This window comes from Pogoniulus pusillus, chromosome 36, assembly GCF_015220805.1.
Source record: "Pogoniulus pusillus isolate bPogPus1 chromosome 36, bPogPus1.pri, whole genome shotgun sequence".
NCBI classification, from domain to species: Eukaryota; Metazoa; Chordata; class Aves; order Piciformes; family Lybiidae; genus Pogoniulus; species Pogoniulus pusillus.
The window spans coordinates 5,802,952-5,817,186 of record NC_087299.1 but is presented as its reverse complement, the minus strand read 5'-3'; the positions used below and the strand labels follow the sequence as shown (position 1 = coordinate 5,817,186).

General features: G+C 50.3%; 1 protein-coding gene across 2 annotated transcripts in view; it reads right to left on the bottom strand.

The window, feature by feature from the left end:
• MMEL1 (membrane metalloendopeptidase like 1) overlaps positions 1-14,235 on the bottom strand; it is a 33,645-nt gene that overhangs the window by 15,049 nt on the left and 4,361 nt on the right. For both annotated transcript variants that reach the window (XM_064171976.1, XM_064171975.1), the window contains 10 exons: positions 10,875-10,934; positions 9,952-10,113; positions 9,436-9,516; positions 8,297-8,392; positions 6,560-6,678; positions 5,780-5,845; positions 2,972-3,106; positions 2,324-2,413; positions 1,550-1,686; positions 897-990 (listed from right to left, as the gene is read on the bottom strand). In XM_064171976.1, the coding sequence (XP_064028046.1) occupies positions 897-990; positions 1,550-1,686; positions 2,324-2,413; positions 2,972-3,106; positions 5,780-5,845; positions 6,560-6,678; positions 8,297-8,392; positions 9,436-9,516; positions 9,952-10,113; positions 10,875-10,934 (1,040 nt within the window). The remainder of the gene's footprint in view (positions 1-896; positions 991-1,549; positions 1,687-2,323; positions 2,414-2,971; positions 3,107-5,779; positions 5,846-6,559; positions 6,679-8,296; positions 8,393-9,435; positions 9,517-9,951; positions 10,114-10,874; positions 10,935-14,235) is intronic.

Sequence of the window (14,235 nt, the reverse complement as noted above, 5' to 3'; positions counted from 1 at the left end):
GCTTGGAGGTCTCTTCCAACCTGGCTGATTCTATGATTCTGTGACTCCTGCAGTACTAAGGTCCAGGGTGTCTTTAGGCAGAGGGAGGAGATGTGGACCTTATTGTGACCTTTCAGTATCTTAAAGAGGCTACAAGAAAGCTGGGGAGGGACTTTTTAGGATGTCAGGGAGTGATAGGATTATGGGGAATGGAACAAAGCTGGAAATGGGGAGATTCAGACTGGATGTTAGGAAGAAGCTCTTCAGCATGAGGGTGCTGAGAGCCTGGATGAGGTGGTGGTGGAAGCCTCATACCTGGAGGTGTTTAAGGCCAGGCTGGATGAGGCTGTGGCCAGCCTGATCTAGTGTGAAGTGTCTCTGCCCATGGTAGGAGGATTGGAATTGGCTGCTTCTTGTGGTCCCTTCCAACCCTGACTGATTCTATGACCTGCCAGAGTTGTTCTAGAGGAGAGCCACAAAGATGGTCAGAGGGCTGGAGCAGCTCTCCTGTGGTAACAGGCTGAGATAATTGAGGCTGTTCAGCCTGGAGAAGACTCCTGGGAGACCTTAGAGCTGCATTTCAAACTCTGAAGGGGACCTACAGAAAGGCTGGAGAGGGATGGTTTAGAAGAACCTGTGGTGAAGAGGATGAGGGGCAGTGGTTTGGAACTGGAGCAGGGCAGAGTTAGGTTGGACATCAGGAGGGAGCTCTCCACAGTGAGGGTGGTGAGCCACTGGCACAGGCTGCCCAGGGCTGTGGCTGAGGCTCCATCCCTAGAGACATTCAAGATCAGCCTTGCTGTGTCCCTGGGCAACCTGCTCTAGTTGGAGGTGCCCCTGCTGAATGCAAGGGGGTTGGAGCAGATGCCCTTGGAGGGTCCCTTCCAACCCAATGCACCCTGCAAAGCTGCAGATACCTTCCTGTAGCTGGCCCGAGCGTCCTTGAAGCGCCGACTCAGGCTGCTGACTCGATCGATCACCAGCCGCCAGATGAGGTAGTTCTGGATGGTGCTGTGAGGGGGAGCAAAGCTGAGCTTAATGCCCTGTGAAAAGCAGCACTAGTGCAGGCTGGGGGAGGGGGGTGGGGAGGGCAGTGTCTTCATTTTGAAGAGAGATAAGAAAGCAAATCATTGCTGCTAGTCCTGAGTTTCACAGCATCCACAGGTGAGAGCCTGGATGAGGAGGTGGTGGAAGCCTCATCCCTGGAGGTGTTTAAGGCCAGGCTGGATGAGGCTGTGGCCAGCCTGATCTAGTGTGAAGTGTCTCTGCCCATGGTAGGAGGGTTGGCTCTCTTCAGGCATCTCTTCTTTTTCCTTTCTGAGTGTAACAAGAGCCAAATCTGTGCTCATTTCTCCTTCCCCCCACATTTAACCTGTTCCGAGCAGATGAGACCTGCAGTACCACAAGGCTTTGGGACCCTGGGAACTCAGGAGGCACTTTTGGGTGGTGTCATTTTGGTCAGAGAAGCTGCCAAAGGAGTTCTGACTAGCAAGTGGGCCAAATCATTCACATTTCCACACCACCCTCCCCACCCAGGGCTTTTGTCTGGGATATTCTCCAGTTTCTTTACCTTGCTGAGTATTTTGAGATGATTGCTTTCAGCTCCTGCAGATAGGGTATGCCATAGACAACCACTTCTTCATCTGGGTCAACCTGAACGCTTACTGAAGACATCACACCTTGGATGAAGAAGGTCCAGTTGAATTCCTAGGCAGAGAGAAAGATGTGCAGCAGTGCCAGGCGTACCTGTCTGCACTTTGTACAGTCCATGGGGTGTCAGGTAGTGATAGGACTGGGGGGAATGGAACAAAGCTGCAAATGGGCAGATTCAGACTGGATGTTAAGAAGAAGTTCTTCAGCGTGAGGATGGTGAGAGCCTGGAATAGGTTGCTCAGGGAGATGGTGGAAGCTTCATCTCTGGAGGTGTTTAAGGCCAGGCTGGATGAGGCTGTGGCCAGCCTGATCTAGTGTGAGGTGTCCCTGCCCATGGAAGGAGGGCTGGAATTGGATGATCCTTGTGGTCCCTTCCAACCCTGTCTGAAAGCCTGGCTGGGGCACTTAGTGCCATGGTCTGGTTGACTGGACAGGGCTGGGTGCTAGGTTGGACTGGATGAGCTTGGAGGTCTCTTCCACCCTGGTCGATTCTATGATTCTATGGAATTGAATGTGGCTGTGATGGTGTTCAGCAGAAAAATGCCCTTTAAGAGGCTCTGAAGAGAAGGTTAAGGATGGGAACCATTTCATACCACTTTGTTGCATGAGAGGTAAATTCACAAAGCCATTTCTGACTGGCATGGTGATGAAGAGGAGGCTGGCAGCATTAGAGTGCTCTTTAGACACTTACATTCAATGCAAACTTTTCCTGCAGCTCTTTTAAGGTCATTTTGTTGTAGAGCAAGGTCACATCATGCCTCTCTTCTGCAGGGATGGTTGCCTGAAGACATTCACAAGGTTATTGCTAGAATCAACTGACACAAGCCTCAGTGGCTGAAACCACACCCCTGCAGGTGCACAGATTCACATATCTGAGTGTGTCTAAACCAGTTTCTTTGGGGAAGGAAAGCTCACTCAATGGTGTCCAGTGCTGCTTAGAATGGAAGCTCAGTAATGACTCAGTAATATGTTGAGCCAAGCAGTTCCCTCTTTAAGCCCTTGGAGGTTCTTAGGGTGCTGCAGACTGCAAAGCACAGAAGGCAGCCAGCCCTGGTGCTGTCTTGGTGCATGTGTAGCAGCAGAGAGATCATCCTGCTTTGGGAGCCTGCCAAAATAAGTCTGGCTAGGACCAGAGCAGACACAGCAGCAGTGTGTGCAGCAGACATAACCACACACACAGAGGCTCTGCTTTATGGACTGCTCAGGGCACAGCAAGTCCTCTTCCCCCTGCCTTCTCCTAGGCCATGTGTTTACTGCTGTGCTGAAAGCTGCTGCACAAACCAGCAAGGTACTCTAACCCACTGCTCCCACAACATCCCCAGGTGTTCCCTCTACTCACATTTGCAATCTCTGTTTCAAGCTCCATCACCTTTGCCATCTCCTCTTGGACAAAGGAATCATCCTTGGACACGTTTTTGTCTTCCCTGATCATCTTGGCAATGGTGATCATGAACTGCAGATAAGCTTCTCTCACCTGCACAGGGGGCAGAGCAGGTGCAGCATTGTGAGGAGGAGGTTTGCTGCCCTGGGACCCCTCATTCAGCAAACCCTTCTTCTTTCTATCCTTTTAGCTTCATAGTGTGCTGTGAAAAGCTGGGCCCAGGGCTCCCAGCCCTTGCTTCCAGCACTCCAGGTTTAGGCTGGATGTTGGGAGGAAGTTCTTCACATCAAGAGTGATTGGCATTGGAATGGGCTGCCCAGGGAGGTGGTGGAGTCACCATCCCTGGGAGCATTTAAAAGGAGGCTGGATGAGGCACTTAGTGCCATGGCTTAGTTAATTAGAAGGGTTAGGTTGGACTCTGTGATCTTGAATGTCTTTTCCAACCTGTTCAATTCTGTGATTCAGTGCCACCCTCTCCACTGCCTTTTCCACTGCTGCAGTATGCAGGAGCTCAGCTCATCCTGCAGCACCTCACAGTGCAGTTGCCAGCCTCAAAAATGCAGTGAAAGCAGCACTTTCTGCTTGCCTGTGCAATCCAACTCTCTGGCACTGTGCCTCAGAGTGGCTACGTGAGCAAAGAGAAGGCTCTGTGCTGGGTGCCCCATGGGAGCAATGATCCCTCCTAGCCAAACCAGGGCAGGCAGGGAAGGTTTGAATTCTCTGAAAGCAACACCATAAATCCTCCTAACTCTGCTGCTGCTGTCTCAAAGAGAAGCTTTGTCTCAGATGGTTCCCAGCGATACCTTTTGCTTTATTTGCAGTAGGAGGCTGTGATTTGTGCCCCAGAATAGACCTTGAAAAGAGATTTGGCTGCTGAGGGAGTGCTGATCTCTGATAGAGGGAAGCTTAATGCTACCTTTCCTCCTTGCATGCTTCTCTTCCTCCCATAGACCTTGGAAACCAGATAAATGCAGCAACTGTTGTGAAATTGAGTCTGGGCACTTACACGGTGGTGATGATTTGTGTTTTGGGGCTGAATGCTGAGCCCTTATAATCAGGCCAGACTCCCACAGGCCTCAGCAGGAGCTTTGCCAAAAGATGCTGGACTAAGCACAGGGGGAGTTTGGGTCATCAGTTTGGTTCATTGTCTGTGGGAAGTGAGCTGTTAAACAGCAAGTAAAAAGGGGTTGTGTCTCCTCCTTATTCATTAAGATTAAAAACACAGCCTTAGCCCTTCTTCTTTAGAGCTTCCAACTGAAACTCTAGTGAGCAGCACTGCTTTGCTTTGGCTGATTTAGGGCTCCTACCCTACTTTACCTGATTTTCCTGCCTTCTACAAGGTGATCTATGCCTGCTTTTCATGCAACAGCACCTAGAGAAGCAGTGGCAGCAGAAAAGGATATCTATAGGTGACACTTGACCAGCCCTAGTGCCAGCAGCCGTCTGCCAGCCCCCAACTCAGCTACCTGGAGCTGCTTTTGCATCATGAGGCAGGCAGACAGAAGCTGGCAGTTTGCAAAGGTGTCCAGGGGGTGTGGAAATCACCCCACAGAAACTTCACAGGCCTCTCTTGGAGAGCAGATGGTCTGTGAGCACACAGGCAAGTGCACTGCAGGCAAAGGCAAGCTCTCACTGCTGTTTTCATCTGCCCTTACAAGCACCAGACAAAGGGCTCTAAAATGCTGATTGTTGTCTCTCTCTACTGCCTTCCATTCTCGTTAGGAAAATGAGTTTGATGTTAGGCTGCAAGTACTCTTTGTTACTGTGGCATAACCGAGGGAAAGAAAGCCTACTACAGCACTACTTTCAGCTTGCAACCTGCTCAATTATTTGCTTGGGCTCGAAGCAGCCTTTGTAAAAGCCTCCCTGCTTTGCTCTGAGCATTGGCAGGGAAAAAGCAGCAAGGAAACCTCTCAAGAGTTGTCAGGTAATTGGGGAAGGAGGGGAGTAAGTGGCAGCAGCTCATTCCTAGCTCTATACCTCTCCCATTAATGCAGCTTTTGCTGCTCCAAGTAAATAACAATGAATGCCACAGGCAGCTGTGACTGTCACAGGCTTGTTCTGATCATCACAGAATGAAGCACATTGGAAAAGACCTTTGAGATCATGGAGTCCAACCTATCACCCAACATCTTCTAATTAACTAACTCATGGCACTAAGTGCCTCATCCAGGCTCCTTTTAAACACTGCCAGGGATGGGAGGAAGTTCTTCACAGAAAGAGTGATTGGCATTGGAATGGGCTGCCCAGGGAGGTGGTGGAGTGGCTGTGCCTGGAGGTGTTGAAGCCAAGCCTGGCTGGGGCACTTAGTGCCATGGTCTGGTTGATTGGGCAGGGCTGGGTGCTAGGTTGGGCTGGCTGAGCTTGGAGCTCTCTTCCAACCTGGTTGCTTCTATGATCCTTGTGGTCCCTTCCAGCCCTGACTGAAAGACTGGATGAGGCACTAATGGTCTAGTTGACTGGATACAACTGGGTGCTAGGTTGGACTGAGTGAGCTTGAAGGTCTCTTCCAACCCAGTTGATTCTATGAGCTTGGAGGTCTCTTCCAACCTGCTTGATTCTATGACTTCACCACCTCCCCAGGCAGCCCGTTCCAATGCCAATCACTCTCCATGTGAAGAACTCCCTAACATCCAGCCTGAACCTGCCCTGGCACGGCATGAGACTGTATCCTCACAGCACAAAGAACCATACCTGAGCTTTCCAAAGCACAGGGACAAGTTGGTTTTGGTAGCAGACAGTAAACAGAAGCCAAGGAATACTTACTCTTTGGTAGTTGCCCCCATTAAAGTAGTAATCCCTGGATGGCATTCCTAAGCTTGGCTGGTCGATCTGAAGGGAATCACACAGATCTTTAATCAGTGAGGAGCAGGCAACCTGAAATGCTGCACTGCCATCCCTCCAGTGCTGGAAGGGCACCAGAGCACTCTGAGCAAGCACAGAACTTCAGCTTTCTAGGAGCTGAGGTGAGATGGAAGAGACAACTTCTGTCTCTGGATTTCTAGGCAAGGACGGAGCAGATTCTTCCTGGGAATAATTAAAGATGTTGCTTAATAAACTGTCAGGATCCAAGGGTAGATTTTTAAGCACCTTAGGAAAGAAACTGCTTGACTTAGGGGGGGGGGTTGGACTCATTGATCTCCTTGGGTCCCTTCCAACCCATGCAACTCCATGCATAAGCCACAGACTCTGCGCTATCAATTCCATGCCTTTAAAAAGAAGCTCTCATGGGACCTCACCCTGGGGAGTTTATAACCCTTAAATACTGGAACTCAGCAAAGGGCCATTGACTTTTATTTCTTCATTATTCTTATTTCTTCTTCATTATTCTTATTTCATTAACAACAAAAAGCCCTGAATGCTTCCCACTCTGAAGCAGATCTACCACTTGGGGCACGGAACTGCTGGGGACATCTCCCCTGTGCCACACACCTGCTGCTGCCTCACTCAAAGCTGCTGCTGCTGTTTGCAGTGTAAAGAAGCAGCCCTTAGGGTTCTGGCATAGAAAGGAATTGTCAGCAGTGGGTTTGGGATTTGTTTCCTTACATAAATGATGTGCCTGCTGGAATCCCGGTCGTCGTTCCACACAAACATGTCGATGAGGACACGTTTGTTGAACCTGGAGTTCATGATGGAGAGCTTCTCTTCCATGCTCCAGTTTGGCTCTGGGAGATGCAAAGGGAAATGGGAATCTTTTAGCCATGCATGTCAATTTTTGAGTACTGCCTTCGGTTTTGGGCTCCCCACTTGAAGAGGGACAGGGATGTGATGGAGAGAGTCCAAGGGAGGGCTAGGAGGAGGATTAGGGGACTGGAGCACTGCCTGATGGGGAGAGGCTGAGGGACCTGGGGCTGCCTAGGCTGGAGAAGAGAAGACTGAGAGGGGATTGGATCAATGTTTACAAATATCTAAGGGCTGAGGGTCAAGAGAAGGGGGACAGGCTCTGCTCACTGCTCCCTGGGATAGGACAAGCAGCAATGGATGGAAGCTGCAGCACAGGAGGTTCAACCTTAACACAAGGAGGAACTTCTTTCCTGTAAGGCTCACAGAGCACTGGCACAGGCTGCCCAGAGAGGTTGTGGAGTCTCCTTCTCTGGAGCCTTTCAAGGCCTGTGTGGATGTGTTCCTGTGTGCCCTGAGCTAGACTGGATGGTTCTGCTCTGGCAGAGGGCTTGGATCATCATCTCTTTGGGTCCCTTCCAACCCCTGACATCCTGGGATTCTGTGATCAAGGTGAAGCTATGCTGGATTCCTTGTACAGTTTACCAGCTAGATGCTGAAATTGTTCAGAACCAGCCTGGGCATGATTTGAGAATATTCATAGAGGATGTTCCTACATCCTTGGGGCTGACAAGAAAGCTGGGAAGGGACTTTCTGAAGGGCTTGTGACGACAGGATGAGAGGGAACAGATTGCAGCTTGAGGAGGGCAGATTGAGAGTAGGAAGAACTTCTTGACAGTGAGGGTAGGGACACACTGGAACAGGTTGCCCAGGGAGGTTGTGGATCACAGAACCAAAGAATGAACACCTTCAGGGAGGTTGTGGATCACAGAACCAAAGAATGAACACCTTCAGGGAGGTTGTGGATCACAGAATCACAGCATCTGGAGGTGTTCAAGGCCAGGTTGGATGAAGCCTTGAGCAACCTGGGCTGGTGCAAGGTGTCCCTGCCCATGGCAAGGGGTTGGAGCTGGATGGTCTTCAGAGTCCCTTCCAACCCATCCCATTCTGTGACTCTGTGCTTCTCCAGAGGCTGTAAATTGCTGGCCTGTTCTTCTCTCTCAGTGGCATGATTAGTAAATGGTTGATATATGTCATTACAGAATCACAGAGTTCCCTACACTGGAAAACCTTTTAGGTACCTTTAATATCACTGAGTCCAATCATTAACCTAACACTGACCAATCCCTGACTAAACTCTGTCCACAACTGCCTGTGCACAGCACAGATCACCATGACCTTACCCCCTTAGGCAGTCATGTTCCAACCCCCAACCAATGCACAGGCACCAGGACACAGCCAAATTGGTTGCACTGCTTTTGTTTGTGTGATTTGGGTTGGTCCTTTAGGCTGTCTCAAAATGTGCCCTGCTGATGAACAAGATCTGACAAGGCAGGTATGAAATGTCTGCTCCCCTCCTGGCACAGACCCCTGCATGCCAGATCTCTATGAACCCCTGGCTGCTTATCACCAAACCAGGATCTGCTTCATTGACAATGGTCTCCTTAGTGCAGTACATCTTTCTGATGTAACACTACTGAACTCCTCCAGGCACAGCATTACCTTTGGTCTTATTCCAGTCAGCAGAAGCAACTGGCCAGTCTCCAACCACTGTTAAGGCCTCCAGCAGAGGCAGTGAATCTCGTTCCTCTATGAGACCTGAGAGAGGAGAGACAAACATCACATTGTGTGCATGGAGCAGGGGGGAGAAGCAAAGCAGAAAACTAGGTAATGGGCCTGATGGTTTGAGGCTGAGACTGACTTTGTCAGGGCAGAAAATGAGATACCACAAACCCATCAGTCTCCTGTGTTAGATGTCAGAAAAGCAAGGGCAATGCTTTGACTCTGGGGGCAGTTTTGGCTGAATCAGTTTGGTAAGGGTGGAAGGAGAGGGCTTTGCACTCAGATGGGAAGGCTTTGCCTTGATACCAAAGGCAGGCAACTGATGTCTGCTCTGTCTGCAATGCAGAGTGTGTGTCTTGAGCCTTGAGGGTGTACCAAGGCAGCTTCCTTCACATGACTGGGTCTTGCAGGCAAGGCTGTGTGGATTATGCAGGTACTGGCTGGCGTTTGCACAGGAGCAAAGGATGGGTACTGTGTGGAGTTTTGGGCTCCCCAGTTGAAGAGGGACAGGGATCTGATGGAGAGAGTCCAAGGGAGGGCTAGGAGGATGAGGGGACTGGAGCACTGCCTGGTGAGGAGAGGCTGAGGGACCTGGGGCTGCTTAGGCTGGAGAAGACTGAGAGGGGACCCAATAAATGTTTATAACTATCTGAGGGCTGGGGGTCAGGAGGAGTGGGACAGGCTCTGCTCACTGCTCCCTGGGAGAGGACAAGCAGCAATGGGTGTAAGCTGCAGCACAGCAGGTTCCAGCTCAGCACAAAGGGGAACTTCTTTGCTGTAAGGGTCCCAGAGCACTGGCACAGGCTGCCCAGAGAGGTTGTGGAGTCTCCTTCTCTGGAGCCTTTCCAGGCCTGTCTGGATGTGTTCCTGTGTGCCCTGAGCTGGATTGTATGGTCCTGCTCTGGCAGGGGGGTTGGATAATCATCTCTTTGGGTCCCTTTCCAACCCCTGACATGGTGTGAGCCTGTGATGTTAGGGGTTGGAAGGGACCTCCACAGATCATGATAGTTCTTGCTTAGAAGAACACTGATACTTCAGCACACTCGAACGATGAATCAGTGGAACAAGAAGAGACTCACTCTCATTCATGCATGACTTGTAAAGTATTTTAGCTTTCTGAAATGCTTCTCTGTCCCCTTGATCTGAAGTTTCCAGCACACCTGGGGAAAGAACCATTGTGGAGATTTGCATTTGTTTGTTTATTTCTGCCCTGGAAAGCTTTGATCTCTTCATAGAAATCACAGAGGATGCAGGGCTGTGATAAATACTTGTTACTGGAGGCTTCAATGAGTGTGAAACTGGAGTGCTCTTCAGCACTGCCAAGGAGCTCCTGATGCAAAAAGTGTCAGGGAGAAGGACATGCAGACAGCTTGGCTTGCTCCTTTTGAGCTCAGGAGCAAACCACCTATGGCAAATAGTTAGTGGGAACAGGACGTGCCCATAAAATTGGTGTAGGAAGAGATGCAGAGATTAAAGAACTGGGGGAAGGCAATCAGCACTCCTCTGTGAGTTGATTTCTCAGCCTGATGTGCAGTCAGTAACAGCTGGAGCTAAGCAGAGGTGTGTCACTGAGGTGAGAGCAGCCTCGTTCCTACCTTTCAGGATGATCTCCAGCTCGTCCCTCAGGATGTCAAAGATGCTGTACCTGGAGCTGGTTTCTGGGATCACATGGCGGTTCAGCCAGCCCCCACAGGCATACTGGTAGAAATCCTTGCAAGGGTCAGCTGTTGGGTCCATGTTCTGAATTAATCTAGCAGCTAGGGATCAAAACAGGGGAGGGTGAGCTCCACAGGCTGCTGGGTAATCTGGGGGGCTACCCAAAGACTGGCGTGAAGGCTCCTTGCTTGTGCTGCTGACAGAGCCTCCTGCTCCTGTACCATGACTCACAGGGTCCTGTTTTCACAGCATCATAGAATCACAGAATCAGTCAGGGTTGGAAGGGGCCACAAGGGTCATCTACTTCCAAGGACCAGTGGGTGTAAACTGCAGCAAAAGAGGTTCTGCCTCAACACAAGGGGGAACTTCTTGACTGTAGGAGTCCCAGGGCACTGGCACAGGCTGCTCAGAGAGGTTGTGAGGTCTCCTTCTATGAAGACTTTCAAGGCCTGTCTGGATGTGCTCCTGTGTGATCTGTGTTAGATAGGATTGTCCTGCTCTGGCAGGGAGGTTGGACTGGATGATCTCCTTGGGTTCTTTCCAACCCCTGACATCCTGTGATGCCTTGCCATGGGCAGGGACACCCTACCCTGGATCAGGCTGGCCACAGCCTCATCCAGCCTGGCCTTAAACACCTCCAGGGATGGGTCCTCAACTGCCTCCCTGGGCAACCCATACCAGGCTCTCACCACTCTCCTGCTGAACAACTTCCTCCTCACTTCTCATTTTCTGCACAGCACAGTATACAAGCACATATTTTCCACTCTTAAAGAGCCTGGAGTGCTGTTTATTGAGGTTCAGTAGGACTAACACCATGTAAAACATCTCCTCTGCCATCAGCATTCACAGGAGCAGTCATTACCTGCTGTAACACATCCAGGTGTGGTACATATGCTGCCTGAATTGGTGCCATAGTGAGTGCCTGCAGGGAGAGGAAGGAGCAAGCAGTTAGAATGAGTTGGTTTGGAAAGAAGCTGCTACTGAAGTCAGTTGCCAGCAGCCCAACCTCGGTGGCAGCTCTGTTGTTTTAGAGCTCTCCTGCTCTGAAACCAAACCACTTGCTCTGTGTTTAGTTTTAGAGCAAGTGCAGGAGTATCGGTGCCAGGAGGAGATGCCAAATGGCATCTCTTAACTGCAGACTTGTGAGGAAGACCAATTGGAAGCAGCAATAAAAGAGTCTCAGCAGTGAGTGTGAAGCCTCCTGGGAGGAGACTAAGCCCAGGCTTTTCCACCTGCAGCCTTTCTGACACACACTGAAGTAGGAGATCCTTTTCCAGGCAATCTGCTAAGATGCTTTGAGCATCTGAGCTCAGTTGTGATTGTGACAGAGGTTGAAAGGAGGAGGAAAAGTCCTCCAAGTAATCCATGGGTGGATTACTGCTTTCACACTGTTTAAAGTCACAAAGATCAAGTTTAGGGAAAGAAATGAGTTCTCTAAGTGTGTGTGTGGTGTTGTTTTTGGGGGGGAGCTGGTAACAGATGATGTTTGGTCAGCGTTTCAGATGCGCCCTTTGGGGCTACTCCTTGCTGCTCAGCAGAGAGGTTGTCCCCTAACCACTCATGCTTAGGTCTATCATGAAGCAGTCTGTGGATCTGTGTTCAAATCCATGTTCTGCCTTTGAAGTGAGCCTGGAAAAGTCCAGTGAAGCCCTCATCAGTCATCTCAGTGCTCCAAGTGCAGTACAGGCTGTGCTGAGAGCTAATGGGTGTAGCAGTAAGGGCTGGCTCAGCTCTGACATGAGCACACCTCGAGTCAAGCATGACTTTTGTTCTTTCAAAGCCTTGGCTTAGGCCTGGTCATCACCTCCCTCAGCAGCTGTAAACAATCACATGTGGGAGCTCTGGGGACCTTTGTGACTTGCTGGATTCAGCCCACAGAGCAGCAGTGATGTGAGGAGGGGTTTGAGTGGGAGCTCACAGCTGAATCCTTAGCAGCAGCAGCAGCAGCATTTTGCTGTGGCTTCTAAGACAGCAGAACACAAAGTGTGCCTCTGCATGGGGACGTGGCTCTGTATGGCCATCCCAGCACACAAAGGGCTACTCTTGGCTATTCCTTTTCTGTTTTCATGGAGTTCTTCCAGTGAAGAAGCTCCACCAAACTCTTACGCACTTCTAATGCACCAGTGGTGAGCAGAGACTGAAACAGGACCTGTCCCTAGCTCTTACTGCCTGCTGCTCTGCACCAGGGGCTTGATGGCTGTGACTACACAGGTTCTTGATGTGACTTCACAGCCATAAGTTCTGCAGCAGAGCTCACACTGAAGCCTTTGTACCTGGACAGAGAATGCTGTATGCTGGGTACAGAAGTGGGGGTGTTTGTGATGCTGCTCAGGCCACCCTTGGGTGCTGCTCAGCACAGAACTGGAATGGGAAGGGTCTAAGCAGCCCAGCCTGAGGATTGGCTTGGCCTTGGGCACAAGAAAATGAATTTTGCTGTTTCAATTTGTGAAACTCAACTGCTTAAACTAAACAGACAACTACTTGGTTCCAGAGTGGGAAATGAAAGCTTTACAGCTTTGCTTGCCAACAGGCTTAGCCCCTTCTGAAACTTCTCTTTGACCCTTGCACTAGGATGTTTGCAGGAAAAGAGCTCTTAAATTCCTCCCAATGAAAATAAGGGTCTTACACAAGGGCAAACAAGATTACAGCCATTCAGATAGGAATAAAACAGTAGGGAAGAAAAGAGGGCTTTGAAACTCATCAGTGGAAGCAACATAAAAAGCCCCCACTGTGACTGGGAATGTCACATCCAGGGTTCAGCTGAGCTGTGCTGGGGGAGCAGAGTTGGGTTAGAAGAACTCTCTGAGTACAGTTTAGCATCTAGCAACTGAACATGAGATGAGCAAAGTATGTGCAGCCATGGGAGGCTTCCTATAGGCAGAGGAGGTTAGCTGTTGTTCTTGGTACCAGATGAAATGAGAGTTGAATTTGTGGAGTTTTCCAACCTTTCCAATCCTTCCAACAAAATAAACCCCTCTGAAAGCCCAGAGGGTTTCCAAGGAGGGGGAAAGAATCCTGTTGGGGAAAACAAATAGCAAAGGGCAAGGTGAGAAAGAGAACTGCACAAGAGTGCTGCACTCCTGTCCTTGTTTCTCAGAGACCAAGCAGGACTCACATGAAGCCTTTTTTCTTTAATCAAAGCTTTTGTGGTTAATACAATGTGACAAAATCTAATGGCAGTTCTCAGATCCCAACTGCTTTAAACAAGATTCCAATTCAGAGACTCACAGAATTAACCAGGCTGGAAAAGACCTCTAGAATCATCGAGCCCAACCTATCATCCAACCCTCCTAATTAACTGAACCATGGCACCAAGTGCCCCATAAAGCCTCCACTCCTTCCTCACACTCAAAGCCCTTGTGATTGTGGAAATCACAGAATCAAGCAGGTTGGAAGAGAGCTCCAAGCTCATCCAGTCCAACCTAGCACCCAGCCCTGGCCAACCAACCAGACCATGGCACTAAGTGCCCCAGCCAGGCTTGGCTGCAACACCTCCAGGCACACAGACTCCACCACCTCCCTGGGCAGCCCATTCCAATGCCAATCACTCTCTCTGACAACAACTTCCTAACAACATCCAGCCTGAACCTACCCTGGCACAGCTTGAGTCTGTGTCCCCTTGTTCTGCTGCTGCTTGCCTGGCAGCAGAGCCCAACCCCACCTGGCTACAGCCTCCCTGCAGGCAGCTGCAGACAGCAATGAGCTCTGCCCTGAGCCTCCTCTGCTGCAGGCTGCACACCCCCAGCTCCCTCAGCCTCTCCTCACAGGGCTGTGCTCCAGGCCCCTCCCCAGCCTTGCTGCCCTTCTCCAAACACCTTCCAGCACCTCAACATCCCTCTTGAATGGAGGAGCCCAGAACTGGACACAGCACTCAAGGTGAAATGTAACTGAGCTGTGTAAGGAGGGAAGCCAAACCTGTGTTGAAGCCTTGGTCACACACTCAGGGCACTTCTTCCTCAGACAGGACTGCCTGTACCAAGGTCAGTGTTTTCAAATGGGCTCCAGAACACAAGGATTTGGGTTTATTCCACTGTTCTTATCACTTCTTGCCTACAGTCTGTAGGCTGAGATGGAAATTCCTGTAAGCATTCACCTGTATCTGCCCACTCTTGTAGCTCTGTCACTCCACATTCCCCCTTCACATGTAGCTCTGAGTACAAGTGAGAAGGCTCTTGCCACCCAGATGTCCTTTCATCATGACTTCTGTGCTTGCAGACTACACC